At 41.7% G+C, this 21,002-nt stretch overlaps 1 protein-coding gene and 1 pseudogene across 2 annotated transcripts; one reads left to right on the top strand and one right to left on the bottom strand.

Moving 5' to 3' along the window:
* Positions 1–11,644: 11,644 nt before the first annotated feature.
* LOC148869289 (protein SLENDER RICE1-LIKE 1-like) lies at positions 11,645–13,645 on the top strand. Its single transcript, XM_088973838.1, has one exon. It carries the CDS (start codon positions 11,895–11,897, stop codon positions 13,500–13,502), a length of 1,608 nt encoding a protein of 535 aa, XP_088829964.1. The 5' UTR covers positions 11,645–11,894; the 3' UTR covers positions 13,503–13,645.
* A 4,243-nt stretch (positions 13,646–17,888) lies between these two features.
* On the bottom strand, positions 17,889–20,374 carry LOC148869288 (putative pentatricopeptide repeat-containing protein At3g05240 pseudogene; annotated as a pseudogene). The gene has a single exon (XR_016106956.1). The product of XR_016106956.1 is annotated as a putative pentatricopeptide repeat-containing protein At3g05240 pseudogene (transcript).
* Positions 20,375–21,002: the final 628 nt, after the last annotated feature.

Genomic DNA, 21,002 nt, shown 5'->3' with positions numbered 1-21,002 from the left:
TAGCATTGGATTACTTCACAAAGTGGGTAGAAGCTGAACCCCTTGTAGCGATCACAGCTCAGAACGTCCAAAACTTCTTTTGGAAGAACATTGTGTGCAGCTTCGAGTTACCTCGAGTACTGATCTCTGACAACGACAACCAGTTCGAGTACATCAAATTCTAGAACTAGTGCCAAGACATGGGAATTTGATAAAATTTTATTTCAATTGCACACCCTCAAGCAAACAGTCAGGCAGAGGTCACAAATAGAGCCATCCTCCGCGGACTGAAAGCACGTTTGGATCGAGCTAAAGGATTGTGGGCAGACGAGTTACCTAGTGTTCTATGGCTTACCGAACCACGGAGAGAACCACCATAGAAGAGACCCCTTTCAACCTCACCTACGGCACTGAAGCAGTTATCCCGGCAGAAATCGAAGTACCTACGCTATGACTGGAAACATACAATGATAAGACAAACGAGGACGAGCTACGTACCAACCTCGATCTCCTTGACGAAGTAAGGGACCTCGCGTACATCAGGACTACAGCATACCAGCAAGGAGTAGCTTGGTACTATAATGCCAGGGTCAAGAAGTAGAACCTCCGCGTTGGCGACCTGGTCCTGCGTGAAGTTATGGTACCTGAGCCTGGCGTTGGCAAGCTCGGGTCCAATTGGGAAGGACCTTACTGAGTGAAATGAGTGCTTGGGGAAGGAACAAAATGTTGAGCTAACATGACCGTGGCACAATAGGACCCAGTCGCCTCTATGGCATGGGCGAACTCCAAGAGTGGGCTATAAGTCACTCCTAGAACCTAAGGGCCAAAATGCCGAGCTAACATGACCTTGGCGCAATAAGACCCAGTCGTCTCCATGACAGGGGCAAACTTCAAGGGCAGACCACAAGTCACCCCTCGGCTTACGGGCTAAGGCACCGAGCTAACCAACACCTCGGCATCAAGAAAGACTTAGCCATTTCAATGATGGGGGTAGAGTATGAAAAGTGTGAGCAGCTCGGGCCTAAACCCCGCCAAGCATGGCTCGTTCCAGTACGATGATCAAACTAAAGAATAATCGATGAGTGTATAGTTCAAGCACACGTGAAAACCACTTCGTCGAGCACCATAAAGATGCCTTAAATGATTTAAGGGATAACCCGAGACAACGATTATCGAGAAGTCCTACTTCGAGTATGTAACTCTAATAGCTTGGGTGTTGAGATCACCTTAGCAAAGATAAAGAAAGCACATCATACTTGGAAGAAAAAGGGAGAACTTTCATTACCATTTCAAACAAAAAAAAGAAGGAAAGAGAAAAACGATAGGGCAATAACCAAGCTAAGCATCTCAGGAAAGTTTGACAATCACAGGGCACAACCGCCCAACCAAAGATCTTTGAAAAACCGGGTTTATGGCACCCGGGAGCTACCAGAAGTCCAGGAAAAACACCGCCTCAGGGATCCGCCTCCTTATCCTCGTCCTCCGGAGAGTCAAGCTCCTCTTCCTCCGCTTGGTCCGCTGTCTCAGGAGACAGACCCTTCATAGTGATGCCGTCAAGATTGAGCCCAAAGAACTTCTTCCAAACCAACCATCGACAGAGCTTAAACCCAGAGCGGTACAAACTCAAGCCGTATTCCACCTGGAGGTCGTGATATTCCTAGGAGTCCTTGAAATCCCAGACCGCCTTCTCTCGTTCGGCCTCCACCATCTAGTCAAAATTTCGAGTCTGATCTAGAAGAGTGGACTCCAAGTCCCGCACCTACTACCGAAGGAGCTCCCTCTCCACCGCCACCCTCGATGACTCCTCCCTGTGATGCGTGCTCTCTTCAGAGATTCACTCCCCTTGCGAGTGTGATGGAGCTCGCCCTAGAGCTTCTGATTGGTAGCCTGTTGGTCGATGACGTCGATGTAGTGGATGCGCTTCTGGAGAGCCATAGAATGGATGGCGGTATTCACCTGCCAACAAAAAGAGGATCAGAGGATAGCAAAAGGAAGCAAAATGAGAGAAGAAAGGAAAGAATCACTTACCACCATGCAGTGAGAGGAGGCAAACGTGGCGAGGTCCCCGGGCTCTATATTCCCCCAATGGGTGACCACGTCGTTGCAAATCGCCTTCCGGCTCCTCTGTCGAGCCACGACGTAGTCATTCACCCCTTCCTAGTTCCCCATTGGGAACGGAGGGTAAGGGGATGACTGGAGAGGGTTATGGGGATTCACCCCCTGTTGTGGGAGCTCGCCCCCTTCGAGATCAGCCCCACTAGCTCCCTTGGATGGAGGTGGTGGGATTCCAAGCGGTGGGATCACAGGCAGAGGGGAGGATAAAGTCGGCTCGGCGGATCCAAACTCGGTACCCCCCGAGATGGGAGTTCGGTCGGGGCGTGACCTCTTCACCCTGCGCCCCTGTTTACTTGAAAGAAGGCGGCGCGAGTCGATACCGGACATGATGGTTGCCAAGAAGAAATCACAGTATTAGTTCGGTAAGAACAAGATATATTTGCATTTGAACACAATGTCATGACAAAAACCACGCGACCTAAAAGGACAACCTACTCGGGCTCAGGCGGGCTTGCATGAGCTTCTCCTTGGCCAAGTAGTCCAAGCAGAGGAAGCCTACTGATGCCCAAGACAACATCGTTTTCTAAGTTTCAGGGTCCAACTCGACCTTGAAGTCCTGGATGGCGCCCCTCCAAGCAGTAGGGAAGGCCACCCTTCGGGGTTGCAGACCAAAAAATAATCCCGCTTCCAGGCGGGGATTTTCTTCGAAAGCTCATGCAAGAGCTTGTAGCCACAACGGGGAGAGTAGTAGAGACGCCTCTCCGGTGGAAACCCGGGAGTGACATTCTTTATACAGAGGATAGCGGAAAAGATGTCCAGACTCAAGGGAAGATAGTATTCCCAACACAAGGATATCGTCCCAACCAAGTTCGGGATGGCATTGGGATGAAGTTGGTCAATAGTGACGTCGAAGTGGTTTAGCACCTCCACTATCAAGGGGTGTAGGGGAAGACACAGGCCAGCCTTGAGCTGTTCCTGGTAAATGACTATATCGTTGGGACCGTGCTCCCACGGAAAGTTACTGGTGGGGATGCAGTAGAGGAGGTCCCTAGGAAGGTGGAAATAGCTAATCAGAGACCTAAGTCTCCCCTCTGTCATGCAGAAAGGGCCGAAAGTATCGGGCTCCCTTTCCCGCGAAGTGGAAGCTCCTTCGTCGGAGATTCCCTGGCCCTCGGAACTTGCTCTCAAGCTCCCCCCGAGCTTGAGGGAGCATCATCATCCTGGTCATTTCCCTGGTGACAAACATGGTACGGGTATCCCGACATGATTGACAGTAATTAAGACTCACCGAAAGGGGATGGGCCACTAACTGCGTGAAGGGAAATGAGGCCCAGAAGACCCTCCTATTTATAGCTCCCACATCTCCGAATAGACGGCCCTGATCAAAGCATATCCAATGGCTCGCAGGCGCACTGACTGCACGTCTTCTGAAAACCGAAGGTGATTGGCGGCACGTCTTCCATGATTAAGGCAATGGAGGCTGCACGATGTCCGGAGTTAAGAGCCACTTCAGCACGTTTTAGGAATCTGAAAAGTCAGAAGATCTCTTGATTCCCATGAATGCATTTAATGTGGGTAGTCAATCAAGTTTGAATTTCGGTCAAATCAGTCCATCACGCTTCATTAACTCCTCGCGCTAAGGCAATGCTCTCAGCTCAAGGAGTGAGGGGCAATTGATGGAAGACGATTTGGCCTGACCTACGAAACGGTGACACATGGACACGGACTCAGCATAAGCGACAACTCAACATTGTGGCCCAGTACAACCAAGTAACGGGCCCATAAGGCAGCTCGCTACATTGTAGCGTGCAAAAGGAGGAGCTCGCCATAACACGAGCTCCGGGTTCCCCGAGCTAGCTCTAAAGGGATATTCTGAGGCAACTTTAGCTCGCAAGCTAAGAAAACCAGCTCGCCCGAGCTCCCAAGCAGACAAGTCATCCCGAGGACCAATTCTACTAAGGGTACTCTTGGAGTATTCTGAGCTCGCTGCAAAGTAGCTCGTGAATGAGCCGCACGAGCATTCCTCAGGAAGCTTCTATCTGACAGGCCGTACCGATCAAATTGCGCCACGTCCCTTACTGACGGCATAGTCCCTGTCCTTTCAACAGTCTGCACCCACGTCTCTCAGCAGGCGGAGGCGTGCCTGTTACTTTGGAGACGTGTCACTCACCCAAGCGAGGAGTACGACACAACGGCCACCTGCGTAGCCCTGGCAGGTAACGGCTGTGGCAGGGGCCCAGTGGTGGTTATGCCCGATCTGACAAGAACGCCCCTATAAAATCCCTCAGGACAGAAGAGAAACTTCTTCTTGAGACCTCTAATTTCTCAAGTATAGTGAAAAGGCGCGACCTACACTCTTAGCTACCAACTCTTCTTTTCCTTCTTTCTTGCGTTCTAACTTAAGCATCGGAGTATTCACACCGGGTAAAATCCCCGGGAATTCTTCCTATCCATCTTCTCAGGTGCCGTCCATTGCCAACAAGGAGCCACTCAGCAGCCAATTAGGAGTGCCCGAATCGTGCCGCATCAATTTTTATTTTGAATTTTATCTTATTTTATTTTATTGCAGTATAAATGAAGTAAAGCAAGACTTGAATCAAGATAAAATAACACTGAAAACAAAATTAAACCAGAATTTGCATTCTTTCCATTTGCACTCTTATACATTTGAACTAGTGCAAATAAAATAGTCTTGCAACCAAACACAGCCTTATATAAATCACTTATACTACCATAGTTTTGCACCACTGCCAACGAACGCATCTTTGATCCATATTTAACATTTAAAACTGATATACGGTATATGAAACAACCAGCTACTAATTGTAATGGGCCTAGCCCTGCATAAATTCAGCCCCAGCCCAGGTAGGCCCTAATCGTGGTTCAAGACCACTCACCACTCCATAAACTCAAATTAAGATTGTGAGCGAATGTTACAGGGAGGGGTCTTTAACCACGATTAGACCTGCTATTGGCAAGGTGGGCTTTGGCCAATAATGAAGACTGAAGAGCATCTTGGAAACGAAAGGCCCCTTATCGCCCTGTGTTGTCCAATGTTATGGTAAGGATATATCATGGGCCCCCATGGATTTCAACATGGTCTATAATTGTCTTAAAAGTAAAGGCTTTAAGGCCTGTATTGGCCAGCTTGGGTTGGATTGGGTTGGCGATGGTCCTTCGGTATTTAGTAGCCCATTGGCCCGGCCCTTGGATAACAGAACAAAGAGTAACAATGGAAATGCAATAAAAAGTGAAGGATATCGGGACTCAGAAATTATGTAACTAACCCTAAATTTGTTTTCTTTTTTTGGGAGGCAAATGGACTACATCTACTCTAGCGGGTGGAACGTCCCCGAAACCCCAGAAGAAGGAACCTCCCCAACCCTAAACAAGGGCAGGATTGGATCATAGGTCTCCATCGCAAGTCGCAACCAAAAGGGACCCTAACGAGTTGGGACAAATCTTTGTTGAGGTGAGCAAGGGTGTCAATGGACCGGTTTTGGATTGGACCCTGTCCAGTCCAAAATCAATTTGGATGGACCAACAAGACATTGGATTAGACCAATTTGGTCCAAAAAAATTATTAGATTGGATTGGACCTGGTCCGTCCGTAACAAATTTATATTGGATTGGGTTGGATTAAGTCTATATCTGGCCCGTTGATATAAGATAAGAATATATGTGTTAATGGACCGGGTTTGGGTTGAAATCAATATAAATCAAAATGAACTTGAACTAATTAGACGGTCCAAATTGATCCAAATATTCATTGGATTGGATTGGACCTGATCCATTTATAATGGATTCACAATGGACTGGATCGGATTGGACCAAATCCAGTGCGGTTGACACCCCTAGAGGTGAGGTAGGTGGAGGAAATTGTGATAGATTTATTGCAAACAAGCTAAGATTGTGTTGAATCTTCATGTTCCCCATTGCCAAATTGCGATAGATTTATTGCAAACAAGCTAAGATTGTGTTTGGATAAGCTCCAGGGTTGGGGGCTTATAAGTGTTTTGGCTTTTATAATATAGTGTTTTGAGAAGCAAAAGTTATCAACTGCTCAAAACACTTTCTGGCTCAATTTTGTTTTTAACAGCCCAAAGCTCAAAAATAAAACTTGTCCAAACAGTGCGTAAAATTATTCAATAACAAAGCCAACACAAAGAGGGAAGAGCTGTGAAGAAGGTAATTTGATAACTGAGGATCTGAGCTTGTCTAAGCGTCTGTTTGGCATCGCTGCTGTTGCTCCAGAAAACGGTGACACATCAGTGCCACATCAGAAAAAAATGGTACTCTAGGAATCGCCTTTTTGTTTAGAATCGTTTTTTCATAAAAAAACGATGCTCCAAGCCACACCTTAGAAATTGAAAAGGCATGGCTAAATTTGACATTTTCTGGAGCTGCAGCTCATTGCTACTAACAAGGACATGAGGTGACAGTGGTAGAGATGTGATGTGGCACTAAATAATAGGAAAATGTTTCCTTGAGATGCCAAACAGAAAACGTTCTGTTGCTCCAGGAAATGTCCTATCTGACAGTAACATTTTCAAACAAAAAAATATATTGTTCTCTCAGAAAACGATACTTCCAATCCACATATCAGCAGCACCCCTTTATGAGAAAACGGTGCTGTATCTGCAGCATAGATGCCATACATATATTAACTGTTTTTGTTGAATGACTTATAAAATTCATATTTATACATACAAGTAAAGTAGATGCTCCCGATGTTCGGCTAGATTGCTGTGTTTGATAGTGGCAAATATGGACTCTTCTGAAATATCCATTGTCGAAATTGGAAGGAAGAGAGAGAGAGAAAGAGGTTATTAAGCAGAACTTTTGGAAACAAATACCAAAGTCTGGGGACAAAAACCTAGACGACATACTCTGTTCTCTATGCTTTTAGTAAGATGAAACTGTCAGCTAAAACAACGGGACCAACACAACATGTTCTCTTGGAGGAATGCCCACAATCCTCCTGTTGGAATTTGGAAATTGGCAACTCCACTGTAAGATCTATGACCAAGCCTTTTAGGGTTTCCACGAGGGTCCTCACTCCTCCTCATTCGAAATCCTAGTGGACCCCACCAACCTGACCTAATATGAACCCTTGTATGAATAAAAGTATTACACTATCTCTCGATTTCAAGTTCCTAACATCCTTTTTATACTGAATTTTACTGCATTTTCAAATTTCAAATGTTTTTTTTTTTTAAGTTAGAGAGAGAGAGAAATCTTTGCCGAATGACATAGAATATTAAACTCACATGGAGTGTAGTTCTTGGAGACCAGCTCATAACAATCAAAACAGTAGGATTCTAGGGAGACCCATGTCTTCAATTGAATCAATGGACTATTTTAATTGAACGGATGTTTCTGACAAGGCTCCCTTTTCATGAAAATAATAGTTAATCAATATAAGAGTATATGTGTGCTTATATTATAATTTTTTTTTTATTCATTTGGTCTGTAGAGAGTTCTAATGTATTAAGCTTAGTTTATACTCGATCTTGTCTTGTTCCCAGATTTTCTAAAATGCCTTATCTCAAATGAAGGGATATTTTGGTAGAAAAATAAATTTCTTCCCCACTTCCATGAAGTTGAAAATGTCTTTTTTTAATCCCTTGTTATTGCACATGATATGTTCAATTAAAAATGCTTCATTCTAAAATATTCCATTTCCTTCTTCATAATCGAAATGGATGGCTATTCAAGACGCCATCCATTTTGGTTCTTTTGATAAATAGACTCGTCGGGTTAGTGCTGCAGCCAGGAATGCATTGGATTTAACAGGTTCCTCCAATCCAATGATTTTCTAAAATCAAAGATTAAAATATTAATATGTTTAAGCATCGGTGTGTATCGATATAATTAATATTATTTAATTTTTATTTTTTAATTATATATTAAAGATTCATACCATTTATTTTAGTTAAAGTTTTAAGGTTTAAAAAAAAAAACTTATATCAATGCATCCAAACATATTTAAATACATTAAGATATATATATTAATCCTAATTACCATCAAAACGTGAAACCAAAGATGCATATCTATCTGAAAATGTATACAAAGCCACTGGCGAAGCATTAAAACATTGATTTTGGATATAAGCAACATATAACTACTCCCCAAGCTTGATGGGATGGGAGGATTGTGTGCGAGTCCACGAGAGTAAACTTGCCACTGTACTTGGGTTATTACTTATTATTGCTTCTGTCTAATTTACTATGTGTAAAATATATCGCTCTTCCGCTAGTTTAACACCTGGCTTAATATAAAAATCAGATAAATTGTTAGTGGGACTCAACTTTCTCTCCCATTAATGGCCCTTCAGTATCAGCCACCACATCAATGTAGCAAAGTTCTCATTCAAAGCAAAATACAATTTAATAAAATATGGTTTCAGTCTTCATTCATGAAAAGCTATCCGCATTACTTTTTTGATATGTAGGAAAGCTTTCCATATTGTTCATCAATCATCGAATTCGAATGAGTAACCTTAGTTGAATTTCTCACTTAGCTCTTTTATTAGTTTAATCAGCTTAATCGGAATTGGAATCAGAATTAAAATTCTTTAGAATCGGATTTGAAATGATTCATTTTCATAGTCTGTTTTGTTCAGACAGGAATGGTAATGAGAGTCAGCAGAAATAGGATTTTATATTCAAAGAAAAGGGTAGAGAATGGCCATTCTCTCAAATGGAGAAATGTCATTCCAACAGAAATAAAAATAGAATTCCGATTCTACAAAATCAAACAGTTCAAATTAGAATAGCCCATTCTAATTTCGATTCCGATTTCAGACCCTTTTCCCGCAAACCAAACAGAACTTAAGAATTAAGAATAAAAGCTGAGAGACAAGTAAAATTTTAGATTAACTGAAAACATCAAATTAAATCTAAAATAGAGAATAGTTTAAGTAGACCAATGATTATTTGAAGCACTGCTTTGATTGGGAAACCATTTTAGGCATCGATATCAGCAATTTTGGCCCCTTGTGTTCAAAAGTATTTTCATTTCCAAGGATTCCTATACTCACCTAAGAATTAATTGTCATACTAAATCCTTTTTCTTTCTTTTCTTTTTTTTTTTTCTTTTGTTTTGCTGTGTTGTCATCCAGATATAAAGGTTTCTAAGAAGTCATAATCCACCTTATTAAATATATGCTTATCACTTTATAACCTTCAATGTTAATTAGTAGCCTAACTTAAGGAGAAAAAAAAAGGTACAAACCCTCTATTTAAAAAATTAGGACTCTTTAGCATATGATAATCAACTTTGATTTTGGTGAAAGAAAATAAATTAAATATATTATCATCTTTTCCTCTACAAGCCCCCATTAAGCCTGAAAAGAGGTCTGGCTCTATTATTTATTTATATTACAATGGTTTATTAATAGTACTTTATTATTATTTAAAAATTAATAATAAATTATTGGGTATTTGATATTGATGGACTGGGAATACTAATGTGGGTAGAACTGTAGTCAGTTCTGGTAAGTATGACTAATAATAGGCGAGAACTTTCCTATACATCTCAAAAGCTATTCATATTCTGTTGAGAAACTCAATTTATTATATTGCATGTGGACAATTTTCATGTTTCCCTTGAATTTTATATTCTCCAATGTTCTTCAATTATTTACATTTGTACCCAATAAAATGAAATTTGGGCTGTGTTTGTTTTGTTTGCAGTACAATTTTGTAAATGCATGAGAGTACAGATGAAAAGCATGCAAAATCCGATCAACTTTCTTGGGCTTTTATTTTACCTTTCTTCAAGTCTTGTTTTACTTCATCTGCACTGAAAATGATCAAAGGTACGGTAAAATTTGAAAGAAAAATAAATTAGAATTTGCACTCAAATCATTTGCACTTCCATACTTTTGCACTTATGCAAATGAAATTGATCACTGTAAAGTTTAATGAAACTTTCACTCTGTCTCCTAGAATTTACCAAAAAGATGATGAGATTTCTGTAATTATTTACATTAGTCACTATAAATCAATAAAGCACATGAGATAATATGTAATAATAGGCAAAGAACAAGGAAAACAATGAAGTTTGCCCTGCCCTCATATGGTCTATTATGAGCTTTTAGCTTTTATCCTTGCACAAATAGAATAACTAGACAGTACAACAGGTGCACTTTGATGACTTATGTTGCCAAAAGCACTTTGGCCGAAAAAAGTCATTCGCAAGAATCTTTGCCATGAAATTTAGGTCGAAAGCAGAACTTTATAAAGGAAATGGGACAGAATCATTGCATCAAGATTGAATCATATTAAGAGGTCTTGACTAAATTAGGACCACTTGTTCATATCTCTAATAATAATTACCCAAGCCCACAGTCCAATCTCAAAAAATAGATCTGGCGGTTGAGAATTCTTGTGTAAATGGCTTTGTTTGTCCAAGGGTTTAAAATATTGGGTTATCTAAATATTCTCAGACGGGTAAATACTACATTTACCTGAGAAAATAATATCTATAAAACACTTATCTTGAAAATGCATTGGGCCTTAAATGGTTTTGAATTTTGATAACTACAAATGGGTGAACCATCCAATTCAGCCATCAAACCGATAACCATAACTTACAATGTAGAGTGGCTGTAGAATCCTTTATATAAGTTATAATAAAGATCATCATCAGTTTTCTATTAATATATAAACAGCCTGATCTAGTACATTTAGATTTAGCCGCTTAATTAGATTTGTGTTAAAGCAATGAATGATAGACCCGCATAAGCCCAAGAAAAGTGAAACTTTTCTCATAAGTCATAATGCATGGGAATCGGGAAAGCTGTTGGGGCAACAAAGTGGACATACTGTTCTAGGCTTTTAGCCATGACCCCGGTCCCTACCAAATTTTGGAGTTTGTTCCCACAGCCTAATTCCTAAAGGAGTGCGGGAATTTTCCATTTGCCAGCCAAACGAGACCTACCTTCACTTGGAAGTTCAAACTCCGGCTATTTCATTAAAAGCCAAAAAGCCCGAATAAGGGATTTTTTATGAAATGAACCCATTTTGAAGTGCTTTTCCACTGAAAGATAACCATAAGCGTTTATTAAGAAAAACATTAATTAATAAGTAGTTATTTATCCAAATAAGCAGTCCCAAACGGGGGCAAAAGCTTTTGTTTTTCTTTGTATCTCACCACGTGGTTGAAAAAGGTACAACTTGGGAGAGCAGTGGGTATAAGTTAAACTGCACTTTACAGGTTCGGAAGATAAACCTCGGAAACAACCTTGTCGATTGACCCACCTCTGTTTTGACTATTATCTATGTCCCTTCTATCTATGTATCTATTCAACAGTCATGACTCAGGGCTCCAGGACTCAGGAGACAGCCCTTGGCGAAAAAAAATTACGGTGTAAATGTCCCTCTCTAGTACTGTACTCCCGGTTATCGACAGTTAAAACTTGTATTCCATTTCTTCCCTTTTCTGTACTAGGGTTTTACAATTTCTCGCGAGACGAAATGGAAATTTGAAAGAACGAGAGAAATAAAGAAATTAAGATGGAGAGACAATCGAACCGTGGGCCCATGCTACGTGCATGGCCTCCGATTGATACATCCATCCATGCATCTATCTTGACATTGGCATTTGGCAGGCAGATCTTACGCCCCCCTCTCTCTTAAACTAACACAAAACCCACCTTCCCCTCTCTTTCGTCTATCACTTCTTAAACTTCCTTTCCTTCTCGGCTCCTCTTCTCCTCATTCCTCACTTCTCCTCCCTCTCTCTCTCTCTCTCTCTCTCTCTCTCTCGCTTTCCTCTCGCCGGATTCCGATATGCTTCAGGGATACCGCTAGCACATTCTTAGCTTCTAAGTAAAAGCATCACTTAACCAGGGATGGGACCGTATGACTCCGGCGCCTCTGCCCCAAGCACCAGCAGTTGCTTGTCTTCATGCATGGGAAAATCTTCGGAACTAGACGGACTTCTCGCCGGCGCCGGTTACAAGGTCAGGTCCTCGGATCTCCACCAAGTGGCGCAGCGTCTGGAGCGACTTGAGACGTTCATTGTCAATGCTCCAACCGAGATTTCACAGCTCGCCTCCGAGGCTGTACACTACAACCCCACCGACCTCGCCTCCTGGGTGGAGTCCATGCTCACCGGAATCAATCAACCCTTCTCCTCGTCGTCGTCTGATCTATCGGGCTTTTCTGAACTCCATTACTTGGATGATCTAGTAAGTCCACCCCTCCACCCGACGGTCGTCACAGACGCCTGGACGGACCAGACCACGCACCAGCAGGAGCCGCAGCAGCAACATCAGCTGACAGTGGCGACCGCAATGGAAGAAGATTCCGGCATCAGGTTGGTGCATTTGCTTCTCACGTGCGCTGAATCAGTGCAACGTGGCGACGTCGCATTGGCAGGATCCTTGCTCGAAGAGATGCGAGCGTTATTGTCGCATGTAAACACTGGATGTGGCATCGGGAAGGTCGCCGGATACTTCATCGACGCCCTGAACCGCCGGCTTTTCTCGCCACAAGCCGTATGCGCCGGTTCTACTCTCGAGATCGAGATCTTGTACCATCATTTCTACGAGGCCAGCCCGTACCTCAAATTCGCTCACTTCACGGCGAACCAAGCCATCCTCGAGGCCTTTGACGGCCACGATTGTGTCCACGTCGTCGATTTCAACCTTATGCATGGACTACAATGGCCTGCCCTGATCCAGGCCCTTGCCCTCCGGCCCGGTGGGCCACCCTTTCTCCGTATCACCGGGATTGGACCCCCGTCTCCCGATGGGCGCGATTCGCTTCGTGAAATTGGGCTGAAGCTTGCCGAGTTGGCCCGGTTCGTAAACGTCCGGTTCGCCTTCCGAGGAGTGGCAGCTTCACGGCTAGACGATGTGAAGCCGTGGATGCTCCAAGTCGGGCCGAGAGAGGCCGTTGCCATAAATTCGATAATGCAGCTCCACCGGCTACTAGCCCCGGACCCGAGCCGGGGTTCACCAATCGACTCGGTTCTTGGATGGGTTCGTGGCTTAAACCCGAAGATAGTAACAGTGGTGGAGCAAGAGGCAAACCACAACCAACCAGAATTCCTGGACCGTTTCACGGAGGCGCTGTACTATTACTCGACAATGTTCGATTCACTGGAGTCTAGTGCGCAGCAGCCGGAAAAAGCCCTCGCTGAGATGTACATACAGCGGGAGATATGTAACATAGTGTGTTGTGAAGGGTCGGCCCGGGAGGAGCGGCATGAACCGCTGGCCAAGTGGAGAGCCCGGTTGGATGGAGCCGGGTTCCGGGCGATGCATCTGGGGTCGAATGCATTCAAGCAAGCGAGTATGCTGTTGACGCTGTTCTCGGCCGAGGGATATTCCGTGGAGGAGAACCAAGGGTGCTTGACGTTGGGCTGGCATAGCCGTCCTCTCATTGTGGCCTCGGCTTGGCAAGCCGTGCCCGATACGAACGCCCTTGCAAGAACAAACAACAATGCTTTGTAATTAGTTTTTTCTTTTTAATAATATTATTCCTTTTTAAATTCATGTTATTATGTTCTAATTTAGAGTTATCTATTAAAGGCTTATCCTTCTTAGGGTTCTTCTTTCCGGGTAATAAAAAAAATTCAAGCTTTTTCTTTTTTCTACATTTTTAATGTATATTGAACTACTAATAGAAAAAGTTTTTTTTTTATGTAAAAAAATTATTTAAAGGCTTGTTAAAATATCGCAACGTGTATCTGATATGTATTATATGATATGTATCGATTTTTGAAACCGCCCTTTACATAGATTTAAGGGATTTCTTTATACCATATCAGCTTGAAAAAAACAAAATTTGTATTTCTTGCGTATTAATACTTCTTTTTGATCATCAATGGAAGGCCCATTTTGGTAGAAAGGCAAAATTTAAAAATATTATGTGGGCATTCATGGATACGTCATCTATTTGTATTTTTTTACTTTAAATGTTTATTTATATTTTTTCATTTTAAACACTTTTTACTTTAAATGTTTCTTTTATTTTTATTTTTGGTTAGGCTTCACTTTAAATGTTTTTCACTCTATACATCAAATTAATAACCATTAAATTGTGCCACATCAGTATTTGGTTTCAAAAAATGTTGAGACGTTGGGGAAAACAAGAATTTAACATTTCCTTACATGCCCCATGAACAAAAATCAAAGCATTTCAGTATTTTACCATTTATTCGATAAACGATGAAATCAAACAGTTATTTTATTTTGTTTCATCTGCAATAAACGCCAACACCTATGACTATGTGGCACTGTAGAACCAACACACAACCTATATAAAAACCCTTTATGCTTTTGATAAAAAGAATTTTCTCTACTAATTCTTTGTTATGTTACTGTTATTTTGTGCTTTTTTTTTCTACAAATTTGAACATCTAAACATATGGATGAAATCAGAAAAAAGAAAGAACTCATTTTGCTATATAGATTTGGAAACATGAAAACCTAATGGAATTCATGTGGGCTTGGGTCCTCATGCACGCTAAAGCCCCTTTAACCGGGCCGTTAAAAAGACAAAAGTGGACTTGGATGATTTATGTGTGGCCTTAGAGTATTGTAATGACACAAGGGACCCACGAGAGAAATTCTAGACGAATCGGAGGTGTATGATTGGGACAGTACATGCGTATGATGATATAGGCAAGTAAATACATACACGTACATACGTGATCTCATGGAAAGGAAGAAACTTGTGGGTCCCATGGACGTCAATATAATGAAGCAATCACATGGGAGTTCTGTTTAGTTCTGCCCGTACCATTGACACGGTATCCTCATTCCTCAACGGGCTTCTCAGTCACGAATATCGGTTCGGCGTTGGCGGCTTATAATGAGTTGTGGCTCAAATTGTAGAACCAACTAGAAATTACTGGGTTCAAATTTCAAAATTGGCCAAGTAATTAGTGGGTTTGAATTGATGGGCTTTGCGTTGGGTCTGTGACTCTCGGTAGACGGTGCTGTGCTCCCAAATCTCAACTTCTATCAACTACTACACCGAACCTCGGATTCTTGATCCCAGAGTCTTTCCGCGTGGAGGAATATTTTCCTTTAAACAATGTCAGCTTTTTCTCAGGCCCATGTACGAGTTTAACAAGTTCCACAGCTTAGTGCTTACAGAATCATCAGCTTTTTTATGAGGTTGGTACAGGCTGTGCTCATATGGCAATGCATGGAATGGACCAGCTCTAACCATGGTCAGCCGGAAACCGGCCATACCTGAACCGGACTTGGGCAGCTTTCAGAGCGGACCAACATCAACCCGACCCATATTTCACCTTGGGGTTGGACCTTGGACGCAATTTGAGAATCTCCAGCCTGAGCCTTTGGTGAGTGGAAGTGCTTTTAGTAATGTCAGTGGTTTCAATAGCTCTATCAGCTTCAGTAGATTCATTCATGGACCTGGCCCATATGCCCAATGGGTGGCAAAATATCTGAACCACTTTGAGCATTGTCTGTCCACAGTTATGCCACATGAAGCACAATGTTAGAGAATGGGCAAAAATATCAACAGAATCCCTTCATTTTAGGTTCTCACATGAACACCATTGTATTGTCAAATGTCATTAATGTCTTGAAAAGGTTAGATTCCATTTCAGTCGACATGTCCGGTCCGGTTCGGTCAAGTCGAGATTCGACATATGTTGCTTTCGAAGGGCCTGACATGCCACATGGCCAGAATTGTACAATGTCAATCATTGAAATTGATGTATTTGCAAGACCTGTTAATATACAAATCTGAAGGGTCCTAATCTTTCTCTTCTTCTTCTTTTGCTTTCTTACACTAGCTTGAGAGGGAGATGTTGAATTGTGATGAGCAATAAATACAAATGGAAACCATACTGAATGGCTACATCATACACACAGACTGATGGCAAATTCTGTGGTCCGCTAATCCAACGTCCGGACAGGATGAAAAGCTTCCCCTTCTCCAAGTGAAAACAATAGCAAAATAACATTCATTCACCAAACTTTAATATACTAGAACCCCCATTAGAAAGCATAATTAAGTTATATGTTTCTACACAGCAAAAAAACTTAGTGTCCACCAAAACTTGGTTGGGAAGAGTTTTTTCTGACCAAATGCTTTTTACACCATTTGCACCTTTACTTTATTCGGGGGTTAGGGTTTAGGACTTGGGGTTTGGTGGTAGGTTGAACAATAAGACGTCTTTATGTGATTGGTTTAGATCTGAAATTAACGCACGGCCAATATCTAATTAAAATATAAAAATGTGCATTAAATTAAATTTACATGTATTTAAATACTTTTACCCCCAGTACAAACAGACAGAGCCTAAGGTTGAGAAGCCGAGCCGAAACGAAACGCTTAGGTGTGAGTTGGGTAGCTTGATAACCACTGGCTTGGCCACTTGAGTGCTTGTGTCTGTGAGGACACGAGTAAAGCGGACGGACCACTCAAAAGTCAGAACCACTTTTTTGGAGCACATAGCCTTGCTTTCACGTGTTCCCGTTCCCGTTTTCCTGACAACTTGCGCCCACTCATGCACGGCATGGGGACCACCACTCTCCGCAGATCACGTGTCTACCTTCTTCCACGTGGCGACAGTGATCTCACGAGAATATCGTTTCTTGTAACGGCAGCAATTATTTTCCCATAATCTGCTTGCTTGATTTCTTCCTTTTTTCGGGTTTTTCTTTTTTTTTTTTTTTTAAAGCTCGTGGGGCCCATCGCTATAATCATCATCTTGACCGTTCAAACGAGGAAAAAAACAAACAAAGGGAGCGGGAGAATTTCATCGACTGGTTGGATCCTGAGTGGGGGCTGTGCGCCTGGAATCTGGATGTGGTGTACGCACGATAGCTGTTTCCTCGAAACGGAAGTGGGTCCCGCTCTGAGTAATTCTTCGGAAAGGGGTAAACCTTTGATTTGGATAATCTTAACATATTGGATTGGAATCTTTTATTTGTCGGAGTGGACCCCTCTTTTTGATCGTTCGATATGGCCACGTGGGATTCCAATCCAAGGATGAAACGAAGGTAGTACTGTCACTGAAATTCTGACTCTCCTATACGGAGCTGAACGTGGACATGTGATGATTGACTGATCCCCATCAAAAAGCGTAGGTGGCATGTTTTTCCTTTCCCTTCTTATAATTGAGAGAGACGGGTAACTTCATAACTGTCCGTGTAACTTGTACTTCGGGTCGAGTCGGATCGGGTCGGGTCGGTGCAATAAAATGTATTGTTGGAAAACATGTGGTTCTGTACCTCCATTCCGATACAAGTTACAACATGGTCCCCACGTACTAGCTTCTAAGAAGTGGACGGTCATGATCTTTTTGATCAAGGGGGATCTCTGATTTGGCCTATCTCTTGCTTGGTACTTGGTAAGGAGCTTGGTGGAAATAGAAGGATTAGCAAACGAATTATGACATACCCCCACCCTCATAAATTCTTCTTCCCTTCAGGATTCCCATCGATTTCCTTGGAAATTTGTCTGCTTGGACACATTTTTACAGCAAAGGTTTTAACTTTTAACCATTTTAGGACAAACCATGCCTGCAATTTTAGGTATTGCCTCTGCTACAGTGAGGGATTTTCTTCATATGAATAGAGTGCCCATGGATTCAGGTCAACTAAGATGTTAGAACCTTTTAAGTGGTAAAAAAGAAGACATTAAAACCCAAGGCAAAGAAATATAATAATTATCACTTGACTGGATTATGGACCCATAAAACATAGTATGATGAGACTGTCAGACTGCATCTTCTGAACAACAGTTCTGCTTATGGGCCTACAGATGTTGGTATATAGTAACTTTTTTCATCCCCCATTTTAGTAGAGAAAAAAACAAATGATGTAAAGCAAAAGCAATTAAAAAAAAAAATGCCATTGAAGAAACCTATCCTGCTTCTGATGTCAATGAGCTAGGCCATCAATGAATCCATTACTATGTTAAAAGAGATTAAAAAATCTCCAAATCTACAACCCTTGAAAGTGAAGGCAGACTCAATTTGCAAACAAAAGAGAGATTTCTCCTATGAATTGGTCAGTCCTTATGGATAGAGTTGTTCTTCAATAAGGTTAAGTTTGAGGAAATCAATCCATTTAAAGATATTCTGCCCCAGGACGTTATTGCAGATGGTGTTGTCTAAAATCTGTATCCCAAATGTAAAATTTTTCATTATTCTTGTTTTATAAACAGATTTCTCTGACTGAAGCATTGACCCTTTGAAAATCCAGCAGCTATGTCTGATTGATGGTGCACTGTCTCTTCAACATGCAAGTTCGAGGTTACCATCATTCACTTCAATCAAGCTACATCCAAGAGGCTTCTCGATTCCCTTAGTATCCATTAGATTTCTGATCCTTTTCACAGCATTCCATTGACCCATATCAGCATATATGTTAGATAGCAGCACATAGACGCCCTTCTCATCAGGAGCTAACTTGAGAATGTGTCTGGCTGCTTTCTCTGCAAGTTCCACCTTACGATGAACACGACAAGCAGAAAGAAGAGATCCCCAGATGATAGTGTTAGGTTGCATTGGCATTTTCTCAATGAGATCGTTTGCTTCATTTAAAAGACCCGCTCTACTGAGGAGATCCACCATGCAACCATAGTGTTCAATGCTTGGGGTGATTCCATACAAGTTCATAGAACTGAAGTAGTGGTATCCTTCTTTGACCATTCCCGAGTGAGCACATGCACAAAGAACAGCTATGAAGGTTACATCATTAGGCATGGTTTCCCCTGCCTTTTCCATTTGGGTAAAAAGATCAATGGCCTCCCTTCCATGTCCATGGGTGGCAAGCCCTCCAATCGTTGCATTCCAAGAAAAAGTATCTTTAATAGGCATATGCTGAAATATTTGTAATGCTGTCTCTATGCATCCACACTTGGCATACATGTCCAATAATGCATTTACCAGATGCATATCTTGTTTCACATTGTTCTCTTCTATGTAAGCATGAATGTGTTTGGCTTGGTCCAATGCTCCCAGCTGAGCACAAGCTGATAACAAGCTAACAAGGGTAACTTCGTTTGGCTCAACTCCAGAGAGCTCCATCTCCTGAAAGAGGGCCAAGGCTTCTTTGAACTGGCAATCTTGCACATAACCAGTAATCATTGTTGTCCATGAAAAAATGTCTCTATCTGGAATCTGACGGAATACATCTACAGCTTCATCTAGATCTCCACACTTGGCATACATGTTAATAAGAGCATTACCAATAAAGACATCATAAGCAAATTTCTTTTCACGTAAATATGTATGAATTTGTTTGCCTTCCTTGATATTTACCAATTGTGCACAAGCTGACAATGCACTTACCACTGTGATCTCATTAGGTTGCACATCCGAGCGTTGCATTTCCTTGAACAACCTTAATGCCTCTGCAGGGAGGCCATTCTGAACAAACCCACCAATCAAGGAATTCCATGTAACCACATCTCTTGTAAGGATGTTGTCAAAAACTTCCAATGCATATGACATAATTTTGCACTTAGCATACATACTAACAAGTGCATTAGCAACGATGCAATTAGATTCCATATTATTCTCCACAATGTACGAATGAAGCCACTTACCTCTGCCTAGAGCTTGTAGATGCCCACACGCAGAAATTAAGCTCACAATAGTGACATTGTTTGGCTTGACCCCTGCCCTTCTCATCTCATCAAATAGGAGGAAGGATTCTTCAGGATAGTTCAACTGAGCATAACCAGAAATCATAGTTGTCCACGCAACTACATCTCTTTCAGGCATCTCATCAAACAGTTTTCTTGCAACTCCAATTCTTGCACAACACGAATAGAAATAGATCAGTCCAGACATTATAATCATATCTGAATCAAACCCAGATTTTACAATCTGCCCATGAAGAAGAGACCCGCATTCAAGCGCATGAAGGTGAGAACAAGCTTTAGTTACAATTGGGTATGTAAAATTATCAGGAGAAAACCCCCTGATAAGCATCTCTTTATAAAGCAAAAGCGCATCTTTAGGAGCACAGGTTTGAGTATAGCTCCTGATCATGGAGTTCCATATGAACAAGTTTGGGTGGTGGACTTGATCGAATATTCGACGAGCGTAGTGAACATTGAACTGGGTTGATGGAACTGTGAAAAAAGCAATGATCCGGCTAACCACGAATGTATCTTCGATCAGACCAGTCCGGATCGTCTGGGCATGGATTTGGTGCAGTATCTCTATTTTGGAACAGTTTTGTATTAAAGAAATTATGTTCTGGCGGTATTCTACCCATCTTATGCTGGGTTTGGTGTTAAAGAGGTAGCGCATGAATAGCTCGGGTCAAGTGATGGCCATAGAAGAATAGAACTGTAACGTCATGGACTCGTATATGTAAAGGTCTCTTTTGTTGACCAAAATGCCCCGGGATGCATCGTCCATTCAAAGTTTCGCTCAACTAACTTTTAAATACTTGGAATGAACTTAATTGACCAAAATACCCTCTCCACATTATTTCCTTGACCAAAATACTCTCATAGCCTCTTCTTATTCTTTTAAAAATTTAGGGAGAATTCCCCATCAATACCCTGTATTTTGTACCTAGTGCCACTTTGGTTCCCAAACTTTAAAATACAATGATTTAGTATCCAAACTTTCAAAATGTGACAATCCAGTATCTATCATTAATCAGTAGTTAACCTGCTAAGTAACATTTGAAAATGGCATAAATGCCCTTTGAGTGTCATTTAATTTTCTTTATCAACCATTTAAACATTGACAAAAAATTAAAAGTCTCAAATCCTTGCTTCTTCCATTCAAGAAGGTTGGGGTTACCTTTGAGCGGGTGACCCCAACTTTCTTGAATAGAAGAAGCAAAGAATTGAGACTATTAATTTTTTTTGCCAATGTTTGCATAGTTGATAAAAAAAATTAGATAACACTGGAATGGCATTTGTGTCTTTTTAAAATGTCACTTAATGGCTGATTAACAGCTATTTAATGGCAGGTACTGGATTGTCACGTTATGAAAGTT

Source organism: Nelumbo lutea, chromosome 2 (assembly GCF_056320005.1).
Source record: "Nelumbo lutea isolate HS-2025 chromosome 2, American lotus-T2T, whole genome shotgun sequence".
In the NCBI taxonomy this organism is placed as follows: Eukaryota; Viridiplantae; Streptophyta; class Magnoliopsida; order Proteales; family Nelumbonaceae; genus Nelumbo; species Nelumbo lutea.
Note: the sequence above shows the minus strand (reverse complement) of the source record. Positions and strands in the feature narration are given on the sequence as shown.